Source organism: Rhyacophila brunnea, unplaced genomic scaffold (assembly GCF_057557595.1).
Source record: "Rhyacophila brunnea isolate RB1 unplaced genomic scaffold, BYU_Rbru_1.0 scaffold_23, whole genome shotgun sequence".
Classification (NCBI taxonomy): domain Eukaryota; kingdom Metazoa; phylum Arthropoda; class Insecta; order Trichoptera; family Rhyacophilidae; genus Rhyacophila; species Rhyacophila brunnea.
Genome location: NW_028232893.1, coordinates 29,241,441 through 29,265,806, shown reverse-complemented (window position 1 = coordinate 29,265,806; position 24,366 = coordinate 29,241,441). Strand labels below are relative to the sequence as shown.

Below are 24,366 nucleotides of genomic sequence, written 5' to 3'. Positions count from 1 at the left end.
TTTATAGTATTCCATATCGTTATTGTCGTTAAGGTGTTTTGAGACCCACGACCAAATTATTTTGGGGTTACGTTTGGTTTATGGTCATAAAAAACTATATGGACTACTATAAAATTACTGAGTGTTAAAATAAAAGTCAGTTGTGAAGCACGAGGTATATTTGAATTACGTGAATAGGCATGTTTTTCTTACCTGTGGCTAAGTAACGCAATGTTATTGCCAATCGCTCACCGGCCGTAATGGATTTACGCATATGGGTGTCTTTCTTTTTTATAATCGGCTCAACCTTTAACAACAATGTATCGAAATCTTCCAGCGACAAACGTACAAAATTTTTATACATTGCCGTATCCTCAGCTCTTAGCTCTCTTATTAAATTACTATAACATCCGAGAGTCTCCCGTCTTGCAATCCACTGACGAACCCAAACTCGTCTGCGTCTTGGTTTTTTATCGTCTACCAACAATAAATATGCCACGATTGCCGCGGCAGTAGCTCCATCCGCCGCCATGATAATATCATATGGACAGGAACCAAATAGTTAAATAAATTTAAAATCTAACAAGCCTACTGATTTATTTCGTTTTATATTATCTGTTTGACGTTTACGAAGGCGTACCAACCATAAAGTTTGTCAAGCGTCATGTTGGTAGTATTTATCAGTGGCAAATATGTGACACAATAGATTTTACGGCATCGTGTGTAAACGGATTGGCACATACGGGTGTCATAGAATCTATGCCCACGCCTCTGTCATTTTTTTGACATATATCTGCTTATGTGTAAACGGAATGGCATAGATATGATCATAGACACGAAAACGCTCTTGTCACATAAGTGCCCAATCGTCACATAGTCTATTTGAACCTTAAATTTCTTCTTTTTGGTATCAAATCAAGTTTTACGCAACATAGTCTATGGTTTACTGGTTGCCATAGACTAATATCTGGTTGCCAATGGCAATACTGATGTCAAAACGTCAGAAAAGTTTCGAATAAATCCGGTGAATCATTCAAGATTCAAGTTGAAGTTATGTCGACTACTATCATAGACTACTATACGAGTAAAATGTCGTAAATTCACAAGTGTTTAATGGTATTAATTACTCACCAAGTTCGCAAAACTATTATCAGTTTTTGTTTCATTTAGATAATCAAACTATCAAATTTTATTAGTTATTGTTTACAAGTTGTATGCAAACAACTTTAGCTGATAAAATAGAGTAGGCGTGGATTGTTAAAATAAACTGGAATGTTAATAATTACAGCGATTGATGACGGCCATGACAGTTTAACGCATCGCCGTCCTTTTGACGTGACAGAATTGTGGAATAGATAAAATTTGTGATAAACATATGAGTTGGGTTATAAGAAGTCTGGCTATTATTTCATTTGTGATTGTTTGCGAATTTTGCTATGGTGATTCATTCGCAGTCATTGTTGCTATCTTTTTGCGTTTAAAAAAATAGTACACGTTAAACACGTAGTCTTTGCTTTTTGGCCACGAATCAGATCAAAGGCTTTAAAAATTTTATCCAGAATTTTAAGAATTCCCGATCTTTTTTTATTACAATTTCGATCGTCAAAAATTGTACCTATTGTTTATTTCAAAATTATTGTATTTCACACGAAATTATAGTAGTTTTACCATACCATACCTTTTTTATATCGTGCTTAGTGCAGATTAATAGTGCAGAACACATCACTGCAGTGCGGGAGTAATCATCAGGATGCTGTGGAAATCGTTGATTTTAGTCAGTGGTGTATCTTAACTCATAGCAAGCGTATACAAAGCATCAGGGCCCAACCGCACGGCGTCTTGCCAAACCATACTTAGGTGATTGATTTAAAAAAAATAACATTGCTATTAATTGTAGGGGTCTTTTGACTAGTTCTCTGCCGTCGCAAGCTGCCATCTGTCACTGAGCGCAGTGTTGCCAACCGAACTATAATTATAGTACATTTTGGTCCGCGTACTATTAAAAAAGTGTAGTACGTCAAAAATACCACAATTTAGAAAAATGGAATTAATTGAATTCGCCGGTTAGATTAGGTTAAGTTAGGTTAGGTTAAATGGAAAAATGAAATTAATTGAATTCGCGCATTAGCATATTTCGGTCATAAGAGGTGTTTAAATAAAGCAGGGCATCGAATTCTCCGTTATGTTTTCAACACGTCCTATAATTTTTGACGAAATAGTATAATGTCTTGGACCGCGTACTATAATTCTATGACAAAAAGATAGCTGAATTCCAAAATGGCGACTGACAGCTAAAGACGGCGGAGGACCAGTTACAACCACCAATTATTGTAGTTTTAGTCCACTTAAAACAAATACGTATTTAGTACTGAAAAAGTTTAGTGTGCACTATTTATGTCAGATCTTAACAGCATGCTTCCACCCTTCGTCATTGATATACATGCCTAGTTACAGCATTATTTTGTAAAAATAAAAATATGTAGGTACCATTATCCAAAGTTTATTGAGTCTTTGATGCAGGGCAGTTAAGTTACAAGTTACAACTGGGAACGTCCAAAAAGTAACAATACTTTTTTACTTATACCTAATTCAATAATTTAATATATTAGACGGTATGAGTATGTGGCAATGTTTGCAGAAATATTATTTAATTTTGCTCTGTTGCATGTGAATAGGATTTCGTATTACATTCTATAGTAGCCCTGTGAACGTGTGGCAGCGTTTGCACCAAAGGCTACTGCGATTTACTGATTTCTGATAAGTAGGTTTTGGAGTTGTAGTCGGTATGGACGACGTTGAAATGCTGTCGCCAGAATCTACATCGATGTAATCGCAAAAATTACCTCTGCGTAGCTTTATGATAAATAGTGCTTAGCAAGATGCAACCGGACAATGGCCCCCAAATCTCAGTCCGATCTATTTTATAATACTTTATGTCCAAAAATAATGCTTTTGGGAAAACACAATTTGAGATATTCTATTCCTTTTATGAATAGACAGTGCATTAGGCCTGAGAGGTATAATAATTTAGTTACAACATTTCGCGAGTGGAGAACTACAAGGTTCTAAGTGTTTGTCCTTGGAGAAACAAAAGTAAAATGAGGCAGCTTAGAATACTACTTCATTGTTGGGTTTGTTTTTTCAAGGACGAACACTTAGAACCTTGTAGTATTTGTCCATTTTCGGCAAAATTAGACTTATGACTAAGGAGCGGATATATATGCAACAAAAAACATGATTATAATGCATGCACATATACACTTAAAATCATTGAAATATGCACTAAAACCAAAGAAATATGCAGTTAAAAATTGACATTTTATGGAAAAATATTGTAAATACCCACTTCACCCAATATTACCGATAAAAATCATAAAACAAATTAATAAACTTAACCAACATAGTACAATAACAAAAAAACACAAAAAATCAATATAAAGTTAATCAATTACAATTTTCAAAATAGTTTGTTTACAAGTAGGTACAAATAATTGAACAAGAAATGCAAAATGTAAATGTAAACTATGGAAACTAAACATAGCATAAAAAAACAAAAACGACACACTTAACTATTCCTAAATACTATTTGCTGTTTTTTGTCCAATAAAATAAGTTATAATATTTTTTTCAATATTCTCTGGCATAAAATTTCCCTCATATCTGTCAGTATTTTGTTTATATGCGGAAAATGATCTCTCAACGTCCACAGAGGTGATAGCGCAAAATTTAAATAAAGGTGCTCGAGTTGACTTCACTTTTTCTGATAAATTAATGAAATGCTCGGGGATGCCATTAAAAATGCAAGTGCATCTACCTGATTTAGTTATGTTTCGATAAAATTATAAATGCAAAAGCCCTAAAATATGCATTTATTAATGAAATATGAACTAATATCTCAAATATGCATTTATAAGCACAATAAAATTTTATTTTTGGATTCTGCGTCTTTCGAAATGGATTTCTGTGCAACTCCCATAGCTGTGCATACACCCTAACAAAACATACACTAGCATATAAATCCGGGCCCTACTTATGACACTCACTTTTGAGGTAAAGGTATTATGCTGTACACAAAAAAATACATACTAAGAATAAATCACACGTGAGTATGAAAGCCTTTGAAATTGATATTGGATCAAAAAAAATGGATGGAGACGTCCATTAGATTTGGATCGGAGCGAAACTTTTTTTGAAAGAATAGCTAAAAGATGTTCAATAATTAGAATGTGGCATTCTTAAATCTTGTGAATTATTCGTTGAATAAAAGAAATAGTTAATTAAAAATTACCAAGTTCAAGTAAGTTACAACAGAAAAATATTGGAGTGATCCGTGACGTCGGTTAGTATCTAATTAAAAGTAATAAATACTTTAATTTAGAATACAAAAATCGGTTGCCTACCGTAATTCAATTTTGAGAGCGCTTATGAGCAGGTATTATTAAGACCAATAGTTAAAATTTGTCGTAATTAAGCATGGCAATCGTAGCATAGTGGTAATGCACAGGGCGCGAAACCCATGAGACGTAGGTTCGATCCTGCCGAGTGTTTTTGAAAAAATTGAAAAAAAAGAGAAGTTTTTACTTGCTTGGTTTTTGGAAAAGGGCCCATTATTTCTAGCTTCACCACTGATTTTAATTGATTTCTGCAGTATTTTTCAAGACAATAAATTGTTGACGCAGATTTATTACATGAGTGTTTTTGTTTGTACCTATTTAGTGAGATATAATTCAAAATGCAGCAGTCAACTCGACAGCAGAGAGCGGAGCGGTCAGTGTTTATACCGATGATAGAGTCGAGTGCACAAGATGCTCATTTAAAGCGTGTCTTTGATAGAGTAAGTACATGTACTTATTATAAAAGAAATATGTTATTTCAAAAACGTTTGAAACTATCTGCCAAAAAGATTTTTCTTCGTTACCTAACTCATTCATTCCTGACCAGTTAATTACCACAACTCGATAAGTGCTCAAGACACGCCTGGCGTAATTAGTAATTAGTAATTATTACTTAGCATGATAATTAAATGTGTTAATTGACTCGTCAGCAGTGAATGTATATGTATATAATGGCCACACGCCAGGCGTGTTTTGAGCACTGACTGTGTTAAGTAATTCAAAACCAAAGATGTCCCTTCACTGGCATAATTTTTTGTGTTTGAATTTTATTTTTCTGGGTGTCACAATTTTGTATGTTACTGCGTGGTGTCGCATATTTACGACATTAAGAAATCTTACATTCAGTATGACAAAATACAACACCAAATGATAACAATCATAAAAAACTAATATACACACCTTATTTGATGTGTAGATATTTTTATTCAAGCAATTTCAATCTTCTGTATATTTTTTTTCATTTATTTACAAATGCGGATTTTTGCGTACATACGAACTCGTCAAGTGTCAAAGCAGAAATGCAGACTATAATGCAGAAATGCTTTATTTCTTGAAATGTCCAAACAAAATCGGTAAAGTAGGATGTTTATGATAAAAAGGTTTTCTAGGCACGGAAAAAGGATATTATTTGATAATTTACACATATGGCATTGGCTATATCAAAATAGTCTGAAATGTGCAAATGTGCGACAATATGCAGTGAAGGGTAATAAAAAACCTTGGTGGCGATTTTGGCAGTGGACTGTATAATTTTGAAGGTGATGGTGGATTCCGGATCTAGGGGGAGGTTTACACAGTATGCCAGACACTGACCTTTATGTTGAGAGGGCTGGCGGGCACTGGAACCGCTTCAGTGTTCACTCACACGCGCACTGGTAAACAGACGATACACTTTTGGATGGATGATATTATATGAGGTTGATGAATGATGATGATAGGTTGTATGATTGATGGACGCGACGTTCACTCAAACCGTAACAGATTTAGTGCAACGAAGGTCGAACAGATAGGTTTTGAATCACTCGGTAGATAACGCGGTGCGGCAACACACACCCGTCGTATCGTTGAGCTGACTGAAATGTTCTTCGCAATTACAATCGATTCATGACCCGTAATTGCTCATCGTCTGCTCTTGTGACAATACTAAATAAGGGGATTTGAGTAGGTGGGGACTAAGGATGACGGCCACCATTTTTGGCGCAACCAACTTTCTTATATATAGATGGAGTCTAAATGTGTGAAATTGAAGCAAAAAAGGATCATTGGTCCACTGATTAAGTTAGCTACTAGTGACTTTGGATTCTAAGTTCATATGCAGAGAAGTTCACACTACTGCTGTGACATTTATTTGCCGATTGCAAGGTGTATAAAAAAACAATCCGTCACAATGATTTACACTACAGTTAATATTTATTTAGTTGAAGGCATATTTTAAGAAGGCAGAAAATTAACTGAAGAATGTGACTAATGTCACTTTTTGGAGTAGATTCTGTGTTGTAAAAATTTTCCATATAAATTCATGTTGAATAATTAATTTACATTGGTGTGAATTGTGATTAAAAACAGTAATATATGGCAATTTGAGTGTATTTTATCATTTCCTTTCTGGTAGGGGTTCTGCAAGAATTTCTTCTTCTTCTTTAGCCATATCCGCCCCTTAGTTGGAGCATATGGACACCACATTAAGGCGCCTCCAAAAATCCTTGTCGCTCGCCAGTCTTCTTGCATCGTTCCAGGTCAAATCAACATCCCGTAGCTCCGCCATATACACTCTATAGATAGTATTTAGCGGCCTTCCAGGAAGCCGGAATCTGGTTGGCTTGAAGAACAGGCAAGCCAAGTTGAAATTCTCTTCTGGCATACGCAGCATGTGGCTGAGCAAGGTCTAACGTCGCCTCTTCCCTCTCAGCGTGATGAGAGGCTGCTTGGTGCGTTCTCTTACCTCCTCGTTGCTCCTAAAGTCATACCACCCCGCACACCCAGTATCCGTCGCAAACATCTGCAAGAATTTACAAAATGGTTATCTATTAGAAAATATTTAGAAAAAAATACGACACCGGGCAGAACTGCATCCATCGTATTCTGCCTAATGTGCTACCTGCGTCCTACCTAATTATGACGAAATCGCACAGCCACATATTTTAAAATGTTAATATTCTTTAATTGATAATTCATGGTGTGTGTTTATCTCACTTAACTGGACGATCAGCCACGCTGGGCACCCTAACCCCCAAGCTAGAGCCCTGTCAGCCTCCTTTGGGGGGCCATGTACCATGGTTAAAGTATTCCGAGAATAATAATTTAATAATTCATTCTTAAAGTGACAACATTCTCTCTCTCGTGGTCCAGTAAAATTTATACGTTCGGTGGTCTTCCGACTTGGGAAATGAAATTTGGCAGGAATGTAGCCCTCGATCTCCTTATTAACCAAAAAAGAGTCACCAACGATCCGAGTGTGGCGTGAGATGTTTTGTGGGGTTGTTCAGGTCGTTATTCTTAGAATAGATCTTGCCTGGCTCGGCTTGAAATCGTATAATAGGTTACGAAGTCACGATAGATTTGTATATAGCTGCTGAAGGGTCAGCAGTCTTATTTTACGTCTTTTTCATTTAACGCGTTACCTTTCAGATTGACACCGATGAAGATGGAAAAATATCCATGAACGAACTCAGAAACGCCATAGACTGGGAGCATTTTAAAGATAATGCGACACAGTGCATAATGGAGATTTGTGACACCAATAACCCTGATTTTTTGGATTCCAACGAGTTTTTGGGCATGATGAGGCGGAAAGACATGGGGAAATTGGTTGCCCATCTTATTAATAGATATCTTATTGTGGTGGTGCCTCAGAAATCTTCTATTGGTAAGTGCAAGTTCATTGTCAAATATTAATCGGATATTCTTACTTCTTTGATTTATATTAATGCAGGGTTTCTAAACCTTTAGGTTGTGTCTCAAAGTTGGGTTGATCGTCCTATTGAGTGGGTGGTAAAATCAGTGACGTCGGGTAGGCAGATTGAGCGTCGCTTGGGGGCGGGAGTCACTCGAAGGGCGGCAAATCGAGGAGAAATAGCTATCTATATTTAGTAATAACGAAAATATCTTTCCATTAAAAATTCAGTTTACTGGTTGGAAACATACTATATTAATTAACATAAAAGGTTTAACAGGACTGAAATTTTTTTGTTGGGTTCGCGATGTCTAGTTTACTTCCGTTGCCCTTCGGCATCCTTGGTGACCAGAAACGACACGAGCAGATTTGCGAATAATTACAGTCGATATTTTGTTAGTAATGTAATATATCCAACACATTTCTTCTTTCATAAATATTGGAGTCATGGAAGGATGATAAAAAATACTGTAAAAAGAATGAAACGGTATTTTGGCGGTGCCTAGGGGCGGTATTCTGTCTAGGGACGTCACTGGTTAAAATTATCTATTGATGAGCCGAAAGTCCGAGGACAATAAATCATCCAATTCATCTATGCTCTGCCACTGACCAACGGACGATCGACGACTGAATAAAAAAAATCAAGCTTTCACAGTTGCGATAGTTAAACATATCGTAATGTCTTCCAATAATTATTTCTGAAATTTTGTCATTGACATGTAGATTTGCATAAATTAATATAAGAGTGTAAACAACACAAGTTTTACGTTTTCTTTCAAGAATTTCATAAATTAAAATACAAAAATAATTGCTAAATCTTTCATTTTATGTAAATTAACAAATCAATTAATAGTATTTTTTAGAACAATTATTACAGGTTTTTTTCGGTCCGAATGATTGTGTATTAATGTCAAATCGAACTTGAATTCATTGAAGTGATTGACGGACGAATTCTGGCAACTAGGCGAGTAAAATATCAAACATGTTTGAAATGCAACGAACCTGGTTTGCGTACTTAAAGCCGGCGCTCCATTGGCACGCAAGTCAGACGATTTACAGTCTTCGGACTTTTTTTTCGCGTGGAGCACCCCAGATCTGCGGACTTTTTAATCCGCGGACCAGGCTCGTTGGATTTCAAACATGTTTGATACTTTACTCTCCGAGTTGCCAGACTTCGTCTGTCGATCACTATGCAAATTTCGATTTGACATTAATACGCGATAATTTGGACCGAAAAAAAATCTATAATTGTTTAAACATTTTCATTGATTAATTTGTTAATTTACACATTATAAAATGAGAAATTTATCAATTATTTTTTTATTTGTATTTATGAAATTCATAAAATAAAACGTAAAACTTGTATTGTTTTCACTGCTATATTATTTTATGCTAGTCTACATATAAATAACACAAAATTTTAGGATTATCGGGAGACATTAGAATAATCGCAACTTTTGACTTTTGAGAGCTCGACTTTTTTATTCGTTCGTTGATCAGTAGCAGAGCTTAGACAAATCGGACGATTTATTGTCCTCGGACTTTTGGCTCGCCAATGGGAGCGCTGGCATAAAAGTTCACAGATTTTGGATGCTTCATGCGAAAAAAAAGTCCGATGACTGTAAATCGTCTGTCTTGCGTGCCAATAGAGCAGGGGCATAAAAATCAAACAAAAGCACACAAAATTAAAATTGAATCCAAAATATGCAAACATTGTAGCGCCTGTACCCGTGCATGGATTTACTGTTGTTAATTGTGCTTATTTTAAACTATTGTGACAATAACTGTTTACACGTAGAAGTGCTGACTGTCTCTCCAATCTCATTCTTCAAGAGTAAGCGAGACGCGATGTTGTCATTTTATAGTAATATTTGACAGGACGTAATAAGCTAACAAAATGGAGTCTTCTCGAAAGCGTAAACATTGCACATTAACTTGAAAACAAAAATTGGAAATTTTACAAAGGATAGATAGCGGTGCTTCATTTACTGACATTGCTAAAATGTACAATATTTGTTGGCCGCCCTTGGTTTAATACATGTAGGAATAAATTTTGATTATAAAGAAAACCATTATGTATTCTGTTTTTTAAATTCTATTTTACCACGTTTTTCTTAGCTCGTATTCTTGTTTGTCCAGTGGTTTTTTATCCAGTACAAATCTTGCAATCGATTTTTAACTAACTTCCCGACTAACTAGACATTTGAAACTTTTAGAATATATCAGAACACGATGCAAATGCATTCTTTTAATACTTTTAGCCCTCTTTAAGTAGAATTGAATTCATTTTCAGTTAATTCTGTTTTGTATGAAAAGTTATTTCGGAAGAAATTCGTAATCCAATCCACTATTATTGGTTGCTAAGAGGGTGGTCCTAGCAACTAAATTATTAATATATACGTATGTTACTATGGAAATCAAACTGACATTTCAGTATTCTATATTTGTTTGTTGCAAAATAGCAAAAAAATGATTTGTTGACAATTGCCTTATTTTGTCCTAAATTATTAATACATAGATTTGTCAAGTTTATATGATTCAACAGGAAATTTAAAACCGTGGTATATAAAAAGTTCTTTTTATATTGTAATTATTATTGTTTAATTTGTATGTTTTGAATTATTGTTGTTTTTTTTATTTTATTTCTTTTGTATAAAACTATTTTTGCTTTGTTTTTTTTTCTCTACCTTGTTTTTTCTCTAACTGATTACTTGTAATTTTTATTCTAAATGTCATGTTGTGAATGTCCTGAATTAATAATTTGTTATGTACTCAATGTGTCTTTTTCTTATCTTGTCTTGTCTAAATAAATAAATTACATATTTGCTAGTACAAATTTCTCAATAAAAACTATTTTTACGAAATATGTACCTGTTTTAATTTTTACCATATTATTTTGTATGTATGCACTATAATCTGCCATTTTCACTAATTGGACACTTGTCTGGTTTTTGGGGTGGCGGATTACTGAGTGTACTGTATATATATATATATATAGATAGATATAGTTACTTCAATAATTCCACCAAGTATGTATACATTTGATGATAATTAATATCAGTTGCCTTTTACAGGTTCCCGTATATTAGCCGAATGTATGTTGTTGATATCGATAATAGAGATAACTCTGTTTGCCATTGACGTCATGTGCAAGAACCACACGGAAGCGACGGGACCAATAGCCGCCATATTGATGTATGATCCGCAGAAGAGATATCAAGCCTGGCGTTTCATCACCTACATGCAGGTCCACTCCGGGTACGATGAAACCATATTGTATTCTCTTCGCCGTCATGTTCCACCGAACGAATGGAAATTGCAATTGAAAAAGAGGGCTAATCTTGAGGAATGAGAAAGAATGAATTCTCATAAGGTTACGGGAATTCTTGATCGCAATCTCCAGTTCCAAACCTTGGGATTGATGTAACCAATGCTCTCGATTTCTAAGACATACAGATCAACCAATTGGTATTGTTTTCTATTATGCAACGCTTGTTTATCTATAAAATATCTAAAATCATGCAATTAAAAATCATACATAACTTTGGATATTTTTTAGGTAGAATAATATTTTTTATCAATTATAGTTTAGTTTTGGCAAGGCTTAATGAATTTAAAAATAATTACAAGATAAAAAGATTTTTTTATATACAACGTTTTTAAATTTTCTAATTAACTATTTCTTTTATTCAAACGAATAATTCACAAGATTTAAGAATATATCATTCTGATTATTGAACATTATATTATTTAGAAGAACACTAACTGAGAGAGTATATCACAACCAATAGAAAAAACTTTTTTGAAAAAAGTAAGCCAACCGGTCGGGAATCGAACCCGGCATCTCCAACGGGTAAACGCCCCAAACTAGTCGCATTCAGCCATTATGCTACGGAAGACATACTAATGACGACAAATATTTAAGCTATTGGCTATTAAATACCTACCACTCAGCGCTCTTCGAAATCATGTTACTTCGGCAATCGATTTTTGTTTATTAAATCAAAGTAGGTAGTTATTTTACTATTACAACGATTACTAACCGACGTCTAGGAATTTCTCCAATATTTTTTAAGCAACTTCTTGTACTTGCTAATAATTTTTAATTAACTATTTCTTTTATTCAAACGAATAATTCACAAGATTTAAGAATATATCATTCTGATTATTGAACATTATATTATTTAGAAGAACACTAACTGAGAGAGTATATCACAACCAATAGAAAAAACTTTTTTGAAAAAAGTAAGCCAACCGGTCGGGAATCGAACCCGGCATCTCCAACGGGTAAACGCCCCAAACTAGTCGCATTCAGCCATTATGCTACGGAAGACATACTAATGACGACAAATATTTAAGCTATTGGCTATTAAATACCTACCACTCAGCGCTCTTCGAAATCATGTTACTTCGGCAATCGATTTTTGTTTATTAAATCAAAGTAGGTAGTTATTTTACTATTACAACGATTACTAACCGACGTCTAGGAATTTCTCCAATATTTTTTAAGCAACTTCTTGTACTTGCTAATAATTTTTAATTAACTATTTCTTTTATTCAAACGAATAATTCACAAGATTTAAGAATATATCATTCTGATTATTGAACATTATATTATTTAGAAGAACACTAACTGAGAGAGTATATCACAACCAATAGAAAAAACTTTTTTGAAAAAAGTAAGCCAACCGGTCGGGAATCGAACCCGGCATCTCCAACGGGTAAACGCCCCAAACTAGTCGCATTCAGCCATTATGCTACGGAAGACATACTAATGACGACAAATATTTAAGCTATTGGCTATTAAATACCTACCACTCAGCGCTCTTCGAAATCATGTTACTTCGGCAATCGATTTTTGTTTATTTAATCAAAGTAGGTAGTTATTTTACTATTACAACGATTACTAACCGACGTCTAGGAATTTCTCCAATATTTTTTAAGCAACTTCTTGTACTTGCTAATAATTTTTAATTAACTATTTCTTTTATTCAAACGAATAATTCACAAGATTTAAGAATATATCATTCTGATTATTGAACATTATATTATTTAGAAGAACACTAACTGAGAGAGTATATCACAACCAATAGAAAAAACTTTTTTGAAAAAAGTAAGCCAACCGGTCGGGAATCGAACCCGGCATCTCCAACGGGTAAACGCCCCAAACTAGTCGCATTCAGCCATTATGCTACGGAAGACATACTAATGACGACAAATATTTAAGCTATTGGCTATTAAATACCTACCACTCAGCGCTCTTCGAAGTAACATGATTTCGAAGAGCGCTGAGTGGTAGGTATTTAATAGCCAATAGCTTAAATATTTGTCGTCATTAGTATGTCTTCCGTAGCATAATGGCTGAATGCGACTAGTTTGGGGCGTTTACCCGTTGGAGATGCCGGGTTCGATTCCCGACCGGTTGGCTTACTTTTTTCAAAAAAGTTTTTTCTATTGGTTGTGATATACTCTCTCAGTTAGTGTTCTTCTAAATAATATAATGTTTAAATTTTCTGTTGAATTATTATGCTCAATATGCTCAAACTTGTACATGATATGAGGTAAATAAAAAACAAACAAACAAACAAATATAGAATACTGAAATGTCATTTTGACATTTCATTCTGATTTCCATAGTAACGCACGCATATATTAATAATTTAGTTGCTAGGACCACCCCCTTAACAACCAATAATAGTCTTTTACTTTTTACGGATTTTTCTGAAATAACATTCCATACAAAACAGAATTAACTGAAAATGAATTCAATTCTGCTTAAAGATGGCTAAAAGTATTAAAAGAATGCATTGGCACCGTGTTCTGATATATTCTAAAAGTTTCAAATGTCTAGCTAGTCAGGAAGTTAGTTAAAAATCGATTGCAAGATTTGTACTGGACAAACAACCACCGGACAAACAAGAATACAAGCTAATAAAAACGTTGTAAAATAAACCAACAATATGTGTAATATGTATTTTTAATCCAATGAAAACAAATAAGTATGCATGAAAAAGTGTGCACAATTTTTGTCATATCGTCCAAAGTATACCAAAACTATTATGGTTTGAATTAGGCTGGTTTTAATTGATTTTTATAAACTAATCAACACCATCTGCAAATTATGCTTGATTTCAATATTTATTTATATCTTTTAGATTCGAACATTTGGCATTGAACCTGCTGATTCAGATAGGTCTCGGAATGCCACTGGAGATGATACATAGATGGTGGCATGTGGCCATCGTGTACGTGGCGGGCGTGCTGGGTGGTTCTCTCACCACCTCCATCTTTGATCCCACAGTCAAGTTAGTGGGGGCATCAGGTGGAGTCTTTGCCATGGCCACTGCGCATATTTCTACCACAATAATGGTGGGTTTTAATCAAATCATTGGCACATTTCCAATTTGACTTATAACAAAACAATATGAACTATGTATATATATGGAAGGAGTACATTATTTCTATTATATGACATTTGAACACATTTCACAAACAAATGAAGAATGATTACAGCGCTTTAGCAGCGATTAGCACGGATATTAAACATTGCTAAGCTGGCAATTCCGTCAAGCAAAGGCTGTCACATTTTGATATTTGTTGTGTTTACAATGTTAACTTACTAGCGTTAACTTACTTACTGGCCTTTCATTTGGGAACTTCGGGTTCGATTCCCAGTGAGGACACAATATATTTACCTATGTGATTTTTTCAAAGCCTGGGTGTTTGTGATTGTTTCACCTCTATTACAAAATACACTACTGTTATTGGGCTACTAGGCCTGTTGTGTTAAAAGGAATATATATTATGTATATCAGGGTTGGCTAGCCTATGGCACGCGTGCCAGAGGTGGCACATACGAAAATTTAGCTGGCACATAAAGGATTCACAAATACAATTTTTTGTGCACATTATGTGCGTACTCATTTATATTAAATTTCATCTTTCCGTACACAAAATACATTTTTAAGCCGGCAACAATGCCATTGACATTATTGTCATTGCTTGTTGTTTTGCCTCAAACATAATCGCTAAAAATTGAAAACAGTTCAGTGATGGGGAATATATGAAAGAAGTGTGGTTAAAATGCTCCCATGATTTCTTTGAAAATTTTTGAAAGAAGGAAAAAAATATTCAAAGAATAAAAGATATGCCTTCGGCTAGAAACACGATGAAAGCTAGAATCTCAAGAATTCAATAATAATTGCAGTTTTTAAACATTTTCAATAGACTTCTTAAAAACCTTTTTTTTTTTCATTTTTTCCCCATGAAAAACTGCTCGGCACGTCAGATAGTCAAAAAATAATATTAAGGAGAATTTGGCATGCGCTCGTAAAAAGCCAACCCTGATGTATATAATACATATTATATATGTATGATTTTACAGGATTTTTCAATAAAATTATTTTGCTAAATTGTTTTTTTATTTGCTCTGCAAATTGGCAAATCAATCTCATGTCAGAAATGTGAGGTTCTCTTCAAATGTCGCTTGTACCTATCTTCACATTTTTATAATTATTATTATGACAAGGTTTTCTTCAACATCTTTGCTCAAAACTGTTTTCAACATTCTGTAATTTGGATTCAGAAACTGGTTTTCAAACGATCTATTATTACTATTCCAAGAAAGAATATTGATATATCTTTATCAGTGTTTTTAGTGTTTGAAGGGCTGTAACCTAGGGGCGGCAGGTATATGAAAGTATGGTGAAGCAGGCTAGTATGGTGAAAAAGTATGGTGAGGCGGGCTGGTAATCAATTTGTGGCAAAATTTCCACGTTAACATTATATTATATGGGTACGTTATAATGACCAAAGTAAATCCTCCGTGATGCCGTGATTTTTTTTTATCGCGTCGTTATTCCTCGTAAGTTTGTATTCATTCAGTTGTATGGGAAAGTCGATTCCTTGCCCCTCTTTTTATTTAATACCTCTATGGGTGTAACCAAGGCCTGAACAAAAACTAACCATAAGTGTGAGTGAGTAAGCATTTGGCACGCTCACATCTCTGCACTATGCGTTAGAGTAAGATAGAATTTCTAAGACTGAATTAAAAAAAATTTTAAACACTGCCGGTAAATATGGATTTGATTGATTACATTCATTTAAAAACTGCTGAAATTTTTTGTTTTTGTGTTAAATAATATAAAGTTAGTGGTAATTATTTTTAGTTATTTTGGTAGAACATATGGTTAAATATGTTGTGTTTAAATTTCGTAGCCGTACTGAGAAGCAACACAATGGTATAACGTTTCATAGTTAAGTTGATAATAATAAAATCGAGTTTCTACTGTGCGTTATACGCAAGAAACGCGGCTTCATTTTGCGGAACAATAGGCGCTCTCTATATAATCATTACCCTGAGGGTGTAACCCTGTAAGGGGATCGTGATACCAAATGAAAATATCATTACTCAAGGCCTGAACAAAAACTAGCCATAAATGTAACTAACCATGAGAATAACAACAGTAGAGTAACCCAATGTTAGGAATAAAATGTTTTTAAATACCAAGTGATTACAGTAAAACCTCGTTAGTAAGAACACTGATAATTCGAAATTTGCCATAATTCGAAATTTTCCCGAAAAAGAAGTCCCTTGAACATTATTTTCATATAAAACCAAACCTTTAATTCAAATTCCGTAATTCGAAATGATTTCAGAGTCCTGGCATATAAAAATATTATATATAAATCGTAATAAAGTACACTATTTCAACACAGCCAATCATTGAAAATTGTGACAGACTTTTCTTAAAACATCAAAAATCACTTATTTTATGAAGGTAATAAAAATAATCCTGACATTTTATAACCCAATTCGGTAGGCACATCTATGATAGGAAACTAAATTAATGAAAATCAAAAATTCGATTTTCGGTCCCATGAAATTCATATTAACGAGGTTTTACTGTACATCTTTGAATCCTTTTTCATGCCTAAATCGGGATGTGGTGATGTGAAAACTGTTTCTATCATATTTGTTCCTTATGTCACTTGTACTTCTTTAATCTTCAGTGTCCCTCAATTATCAATTTCCAGAATTGGCCTGAGATGGATTACCTCACAATGGTGACGATTGTCCTTTTGATAGGTTGCAACATTTGCGAGATCATCAACAACGGCTTTGACGAGAATATTGGATTCATGGCACATATGGGTGGGGCTGCGGCAGGCCTGTTGGTAGGAATCATAGTGTTCCAGGAGCGGAACCGCAACTTGAAATTGTGGCAGAAAAATCTGTGGTGGATTGCCGTCAGTGTGCTCCTCAGCCTGATGACGATGGCTCTGCAGACACATATCTTTTACACAGACAATTTTCCACCTGTCAAGTAAACCTAATCTTGACCGTTGAAAGAAATGATTTACTTTACTGTCAATCGAGGAAATGATCTTGACTACACTAGGGACAAAATGCAAAGATGTTTATGTTTGTGTCAAACTACTGATTACTAATTATGAACTTGTTGCATAGTTTATATAAATTTAATAAAATAAATTAAAAGACAACATTGTTTTTTGCTATCTAAAGTATTGTTAAAATTCCGATTTCTGTCAATTTAAAAATATTATTAACTCCATGACATGCTTTTGTAACTTAGCAACTTAAGGGTTATAGTGTCTGCAATGGTCACAGCTACGGCTCGCTAATGAGTACCCGGCTTTAGATAATGGCGTTTGAAATTTTCACACGAATTCTAAATTCTATTTATAATTAATTTTTTTTTGACCATGTCTGATCCAAGATCATAATAATATGAACCTCCAGAAATTGAAGGTTTGTATTAACTCATTTAGTGCTAACACCGCGACTGGCGCGTGTGGAGTACTTGGCCCCTAGATATAATTAACGTGTGATTTAAATGTGGTAATTAAAAGGTCAGCAGTGATTGTGTAGATGTAGATCAGCAGTGATAGATTATGGTTTTTGATGAAAAATGGATGTTAATCACTTACTCAACCTATTAGGTCCATACTCTGACTCCAAACACAAATTGAAAATGTGTATTTGCCACGATATTATAAACTGACGCATCAGCCGCTCGGCCGTCATAATTTAGTGGGTGGTAAACCGTAAGCATGTGAAGTCGTGGGTATCGAAGTTTGTTTATCGTGAGTTTAATGGGTATGGAGTTTATAGAGCAAGTGGCTAACATACATTTTTTGTAAAAAGAAACTGTTAAGGAAACCACTTTGTGAGGCGGTCAAATTCACACCGGATTGTAGAACCAATAATTAAATAATTACAAGATAAAAAGAACTTTTTATATGCAACGTTTTTAAATTTTCTGTTGAATCATATAAACTTGACTTGACCAGCTTAAACGATCAAAAAAAATCGTGCTTGATAGAAATAATACTGGAATGTCATTTTGACATGTCATATTGATTTCTATAGTAACGCACATATGTGTCGCTGAGTTTCAAAACCCGCTATAACACTTTTTCATTATGTTGAGAAGATCAATAAAAACTTTTTGAACTAAAAAGGTTTTTGAATGTTTCAGAAGTGTTATAGTGGGTATTGATAGACGCATTGATTTTGTTTCATAAATGACAGTTAATCGTTGTGGATTTTGAAAGTGGCGATAAAATTTTCATGTAGAGATTTTAATAACGAATCCATCGATATATATATCTTAATTATTTCAAAAAAGTGTTATAGCGGGTTTTGAAACTCAGCGACACATATATATTAATAATTTAGTTGCTAGGACCCCAGACCCCTAGCAACCAATAATAGTGGATTGGATTACGGATTTCTTCCAAAATAACTTTTCATACAAAACTGAATTAACTGAAAATGAATTCAATTCTACTTGCGGTGACGCATCAGTGAAACGCCAAATAATCTCCAACTGTAGGCGCGACGAAATTTTGGACTCGCTGCCATTCACTGAGAGAATCTCGAGCCAGAAGCACGTCACTTTGCTGCGTGATGGCGACGGGTCAATTAATTCTAAAATCGTGTAAAGATGACTAAAAACGTTACCCATTTACTTTAAAAAGAAAACATGTCAATGAATATGTTATTATTGTTACTAATAGAACAATAAACAGAACATAAAATGAACGTATGTTGGATTTATATGAAAAATAATATTTCATTTGACAGGTGTCATTTGCACCCGCGACCCGCAGTCCGCGCATCGCCTAGCAACGATCTTTTTAGACCGTGCCTCAACTAATGCATGGCCTTAAAGATGGCTACAAGTATTAAAAAAAATGCATTGGCATCGTGTTCTGATATATTCTAAAAGTTTCAAATGTCTAGCTAGTCGGGAAGTTAGTTAATCGATTGCAAGATTTGTACTGGATAAACAACCAAATAAGACTATGACCTAATAAAAACGTTGTAAAATAAAATATAAACTTGTACTCTATGAAATTTTACAGTTCAATAAGAAATCAATCTAGATATTTTATATTGAATGAAAATTTTTCAATTTGTGTGTGTATGGAGTATGGACCTAATAGGTTGAGCAAGTGGCTGACATCCATTTCTCGTAAGAAACAAAATCTGTCAATACAAACCTCTACTCTGTGGAGGCCCATAATATGATCCTATTAGGATCGGACATGGTCGAAAGAAGAAGAAAATAATTGAGTGTCCGTACTGTATGAAATCCATTTACACTAATATTTTTAGTTTTTCTGTATAACTATGTATTTTTTAAATAATGCTTTATTAAGTATAATGAATACCCATCTAGTGAAGATTGTCTCAATAATATTGTACATAATTATATAATATTTTATATTCTAAAAACCATTGTACATAATAATTTTGTAATTATTTTTATGGTTGAAATGTGCAATAAAAAATTTCAACTAAGTACATGCATTTTAATATTGAGTTTAGATTTACTCACTAGTAATACATTCCATTACATTGGTTTGGAAACAAAGTTTACCTTATCGTGTCCGACGTATCCACCACTGACCGATTTCAACTCATATTGCCCCTGCGCAGTGACGTCCCTAGACAAAATGCCGCCCCATTTTTGTATAAAGTATTTTTTATCATTCGTGCATGTGTCGTTTCATATAAATATATGTCGGTCACCAAGGACGTCGAAGGGCAACGGAAATAAACTAGACATCGCGAACTCGACAAAAAATTACAATCCTGTTAAACCTTTTATGTCAATTAATACACTTTGCTTCCAACCAGTGAGCTGAATTTTTTTTAATGGAAAGATATTTTCGTTCTTAATAAGTTCAGGTTGCTATTTCTATATTATATACCAAACGATTCTCATCGACTTGCCGCCCTTCGAGTAACTGCCGCTCCAAGCGACGCTCAATCTCCCTACCCCCACGAGACGTCACTGCCCCTGCGTACATTTCGCATATTCTTAGGGTGTGATGCCAAATATGGATGACCAGTCTTGTAGTCACAACAACTACTGTTTGGCAATGGTTGTGGCCAATGATCCCTGTAATCCCCGGTATACCAAAATGTGTCCTCACACATGTTTTCATACCCCGCACACAAATATATTGTAAAAGAAATTTCCTTTTCCAGATTTTAGTTTTGCTCGAATGCGTGAAACTGTCACATGCACAATTCTTCGACTCATTTCTCTGTGCGTCTAACGCGAGCATTCCCCTGTTTATTAACCTATCCAGATCAATTTGGTTGTATTTCAGTTTTACTGGATATTTGTGGAACCTTTCAGGCATCAAGTGCTGAATGTAAACGAGGATTTAGTTTGATGAACGCGATTGAATCAAAATCAATAAATAGAATGGACACATCTTTTATGAATGTTTATTTTGCATAAAAGTGTTTATATTGAACAAAAACAACCCAACATACAAATAAATAGATTTAATATGAATATAAAAAAAAATTTCTTGCAAGTTTAGTATTTAATATATTTTATCAACGAATACTTTTTTTCTATTTACAATTTTTTTATTTACTTCAAAATTATCATTGTTAGTGTTATTATTATATAAAATCACTGAAATTAATAAATACCTTAAAAATATAAGTTTTAATGAAATATTTAGAAGATAAAAAGAACTTTTTATATACGTTTTTAAATTTTCTGTTGAACCATATAAACTTGGCTTGACTAGCTTAAACGATCAAAAAAATTTGTACTTGACATGTCATATTGATTTCCATAGTAACGCACGTATATATTAATAATTAAGTTGCTAGGACCCCAGACCTCTAACAACCAATAATGGTGTCAAAATAACTTTTCATACAAAACAGAATTAACTGAAAATGAATTGAATTCTACTTAAAGACGGCTAAAAGTATTAAAAAAATGCATTGGCATCGTGTTCTGATATATTCTAAAAGTTTCAAATTTAAAAAAAAAATCGATTGCAAGGTTTGTACCGGACAAATAAGAATACGAGCTAAGAGAAACGTTGTAAAATTGTATGTGTGTTTGTGGGAGAGGGGGGGGTGTAAATTTACCGCACCGGGTGACGTGTGACACCAACCAACAAAAGAAAAATTAGAGGGAACGTTGGTTGTGGCCTCTATTGTACCCACAAGGCTAAGGCCACATAGGCAGGTGCCTTGCTTGGTGGCTACGTGCTAGGTGATATATCCTAGCGAATGGACACACACTATACTATCGCAATGGCCACACTGCACGCTTCGCGCCTCGCTATGTGATTATTAGTCACCTAGTGAGTCTCCTGGCGAACAAATGTGTTGGTTATTTTTATTGTGTCACCTAGTGATTTTACAAGATGGCAGATGTTTCCTCAGCATGACAAACGTCAAACACCTTATATTTTGAGGTTATGAATAATGAAGCATGAATTGACATTACATCGCTGTAGGATTGGTTTGTCGAATAGACCAAATGTTCAGGAGACGAAAAAAGAATTTCATAATCCTATATTTAAATACATGGAGATATTTAAAATGTTGTTTTTACAGCTTATGAATGATGTATTCATTACCATTACAAAGTAATTTAAAGAAAAGTATGGTTCTGGTCCATTTAGATACAAAAAACATTCTGCATTAACAGGTCGATTTCGACAAAAACGGATATTCGACAAACCAATCCTATAGCGACGATTATGCACCCAACAAGTTCGAATTTGAGACTTTCGAAATTTTAAAATTCTCTGTGAGAAGTAGCTTTCTGGTTAGTTTTGAGAGTGACATAAATCGTTGTTGACTTGAGCGCTCCCAAATGTCAAATGAATTTGTACCTAAGCACGTAGCTTGCAATGTGGCAGTAGTGTTTTTAGTAGACAAGCATAGCACCTAGCTCAGCACTAGTGAAGCACCTAGGTGGTTTCATATTATTATTAATGTTTCCTGTTTCACTTAAACATGCTATCTCAAAAATTATGTATAAATAGATATATAATGTATTTATTTATACATAATATGTATATATATATTATATATATATGTTCTTTTATTTTTTATGTTACTTTTTATTTTTCTTTTTTATCTTTTGTATATCATTTAATTATTCATTATTCTTCCTCATTTTTCTCATGTAATCTTCTTATGTAATTTCTTTATATTTATGTTATTTGTACTCTCTATCTTGTTAGGCTTAACTATATTATAATGTATATATGGAAACTTTGCTGGTTGCAATAACTTTTTATTATTATATTTTAAATTTCTGTAATCAATATGTAACTGTTTGTTTTCCTTAATAAATAAAATAACATAAAAATAAATATGTGCATGTCACGCAATGCTATCGTTTGGAAACGAATCGTGGCCATAATTACTAAAGCAGCTGGACTGATTGACACATGACACCTTTGAGCGGAGGATTTTGCGGCGGATATATTATGAACCCGTGTATGAGAGTGGAGTGTGGGTAATCAGGTATAATGATAAGTTATAGCGTATGGTCTGAGTTTTTGCTGACAACAAGCTTTACCAAATTAGGTGTAACTCTTCCTTCTGGCTATGTGGCCAAAGAAATGAATTTTGGAGAGACCTAATTTTACTTCCATAAAGTTTATTCTAACCATATGTACAACAATGTTTTCACGGTCGAGTACAAAGAATGGACATTATGTAATATGTTATAAGAACATATTTTTAATATTCTCAAAAATATGTTCATAAACAGTTTTTACAATGTTTTAATTCATTTGTTCACAAACAGATGCATCTAATCAGGTTTAGATAATAAATGATGGTTTTAGTAGGTAGGTAGACTATATGCTTCATAACTTTGCACTCCGGCTCTAGGATGAAATTATATATTCTAAAAATATTTTTTTTTGTAGGTAAACCTATTGTCTATTTATTTTTTTATTATTACATATTGTATTGCTACAAGAGAATATCATTAATTTGATCTAATTTTAAGCGAGGTTATCAAGAGAGAAGTAGGTATATCATTTTTTAAATGTTTTAATTTTTGTCTTTTGTCAAATAGACCTACAAACTTATCTGGAGAATGAGATGGGAGAACCACTGTCGAAAACTACCCAATCACGACTCGTAACTAGAAAAATCTGACATTTGGATGACGTTTTTCAATATGGCGTTCTATGGTAGCTCGTAGTTCCATTTTTGGCCATTCTCGAGATAAGTTTGGTCTGTTTATAGCTCAAGCCAAAAAGGATGACTTTATTCTCTTATTTTTGTTAGCCTGTTGCAGTGTTGCCAACCGTACTATAATTATAGTATTTGTACTATAATTTTCGTCTGCGTACTATGTACGATATAAAACAGGTATAGTACGCCCAAAATACTATAATTTTGAGAAATCGGAAAAAAAGTTGCCAATAGAAGAAAAACAACGCCAAAATAATCAGTGAGAAGCAAAAAAATAATCCCCATGTCTAAAAAAGGTGACGTTAATTACTTAACAGTGATTTCCAAACTGGGAGGCGCGGACTGTTCCAAAGGGAGGCGTGAAAAGTTTAACATAATAATGTAGCCACAGGTTTGCAGTTTGCAAGTGCATAATAAAATGGCAGCTAGTAAGGTATAAACTACATAAAAAACAGTCCTAAAAAGTTAGGTTGTTTGCAAACCTGTATGACGATATGGAGACTAAATTTATTATACCTCATTTCTATAGGTACTAAATTGTGCATGGTCCCCCACAAGAGAGGGGCTGACAGGTCTCCAGCCTGGGGGCTCGGTGTTGCGGTTTGCGTTAAGTGAGATAAACACACACCACAAGTTCGTTCTATTACTAAAAAAAGACGCCTGCGGCGCTGTTTCGGTTACAGGGTATTAACATTTTATAATATTCCTATGTGTTTGTATGATACAATTTGATGTGATTATGTGGTGTGTGCGATTGATGATAATTCACATGTAGATTTTTATTTTATAATTATTTATAGTGTATTTCCTTACTAATAAAAATGTCTGTATGGAAACAGAAACCTATGTTAAATTTTCGTTGAATCGAACTGAAGAATAATAGCTATGCAAGTAAGAACTGCTACCATTTCGTAACATCATAATATTTATGCGAAACGGAATTTTCTGCATTAGATGCAATGAAATCCAAATTATATCGAGCCCGCTTAGTAGAAAAAAGCGCTTTGTGTAAAAATGTATTTAATGAAATAAAAGGTGGGCCAAGAATAGATTGTTTTATAAGGGAGTCGTAGTAACGTAAAGTT

The 24,366-nt window shown here is 34.0% G+C and overlaps 2 protein-coding genes across 7 annotated transcripts in view; one reads left to right on the top strand and one right to left on the bottom strand.

The window, feature by feature from the left end:
* LOC147069814 (uncharacterized) overlaps positions 1-24,366 on the bottom strand; it is a 570,178-nt gene that overhangs the window by 411,721 nt on the left and 134,091 nt on the right. The gene's annotated exons all lie outside the window — the stretch shown is intronic.
* LOC147069819 (rhomboid-related protein 2-like) lies at positions 1,006-19,348 on the top strand. 6 transcript variants are annotated; one of them, XM_085950592.1, is made up of 7 exons: positions 1,006-1,095; positions 1,678-1,836; positions 4,696-4,813; positions 7,503-7,740; positions 10,842-11,025; positions 13,923-14,136; positions 16,804-18,092. In XM_085950592.1, the coding sequence occupies exons 3-7, from the start codon at positions 4,712-4,714 to the stop codon at positions 17,095-17,097; spliced, it is 1,032 nt and encodes a 343-aa protein (XP_085806718.1). In that variant the 5' UTR covers positions 1,006-1,095; positions 1,678-1,836; positions 4,696-4,711; the 3' UTR covers positions 17,098-18,092. The 6 variants fall into 6 exon arrangements, with proteins under 6 accessions (XP_085806718.1, XP_085806719.1, XP_085806720.1 ...); XM_085950593.1 differs by having other exon boundaries at positions 1,639-1,836; XM_085950594.1 differs by having other exon boundaries at positions 1,006-1,113.

Excerpts from the sequence above, each read along its gene's own strand:
- LOC147069819 (XM_085950591.1), top strand. The coding sequence starts at position 4,712 with ATGCAGCAGTCAACTCGACAGCAGAGAGCGGAGCGGTCAGTGTTTATA. Across the intron at positions 4,814-7,502 it reads TAAAGCGTGTCTTTGATAGA|ATTGACACCGATGAAGATGG; the intron begins GTAAGTACATGT and ends GTTACCTTTCAG. Across the intron at positions 11,026-13,922 it reads TACATGCAGGTCCACTCCGG|ATTCGAACATTTGGCATTGA; the intron begins GTACGATGAAAC and ends TATATCTTTTAG.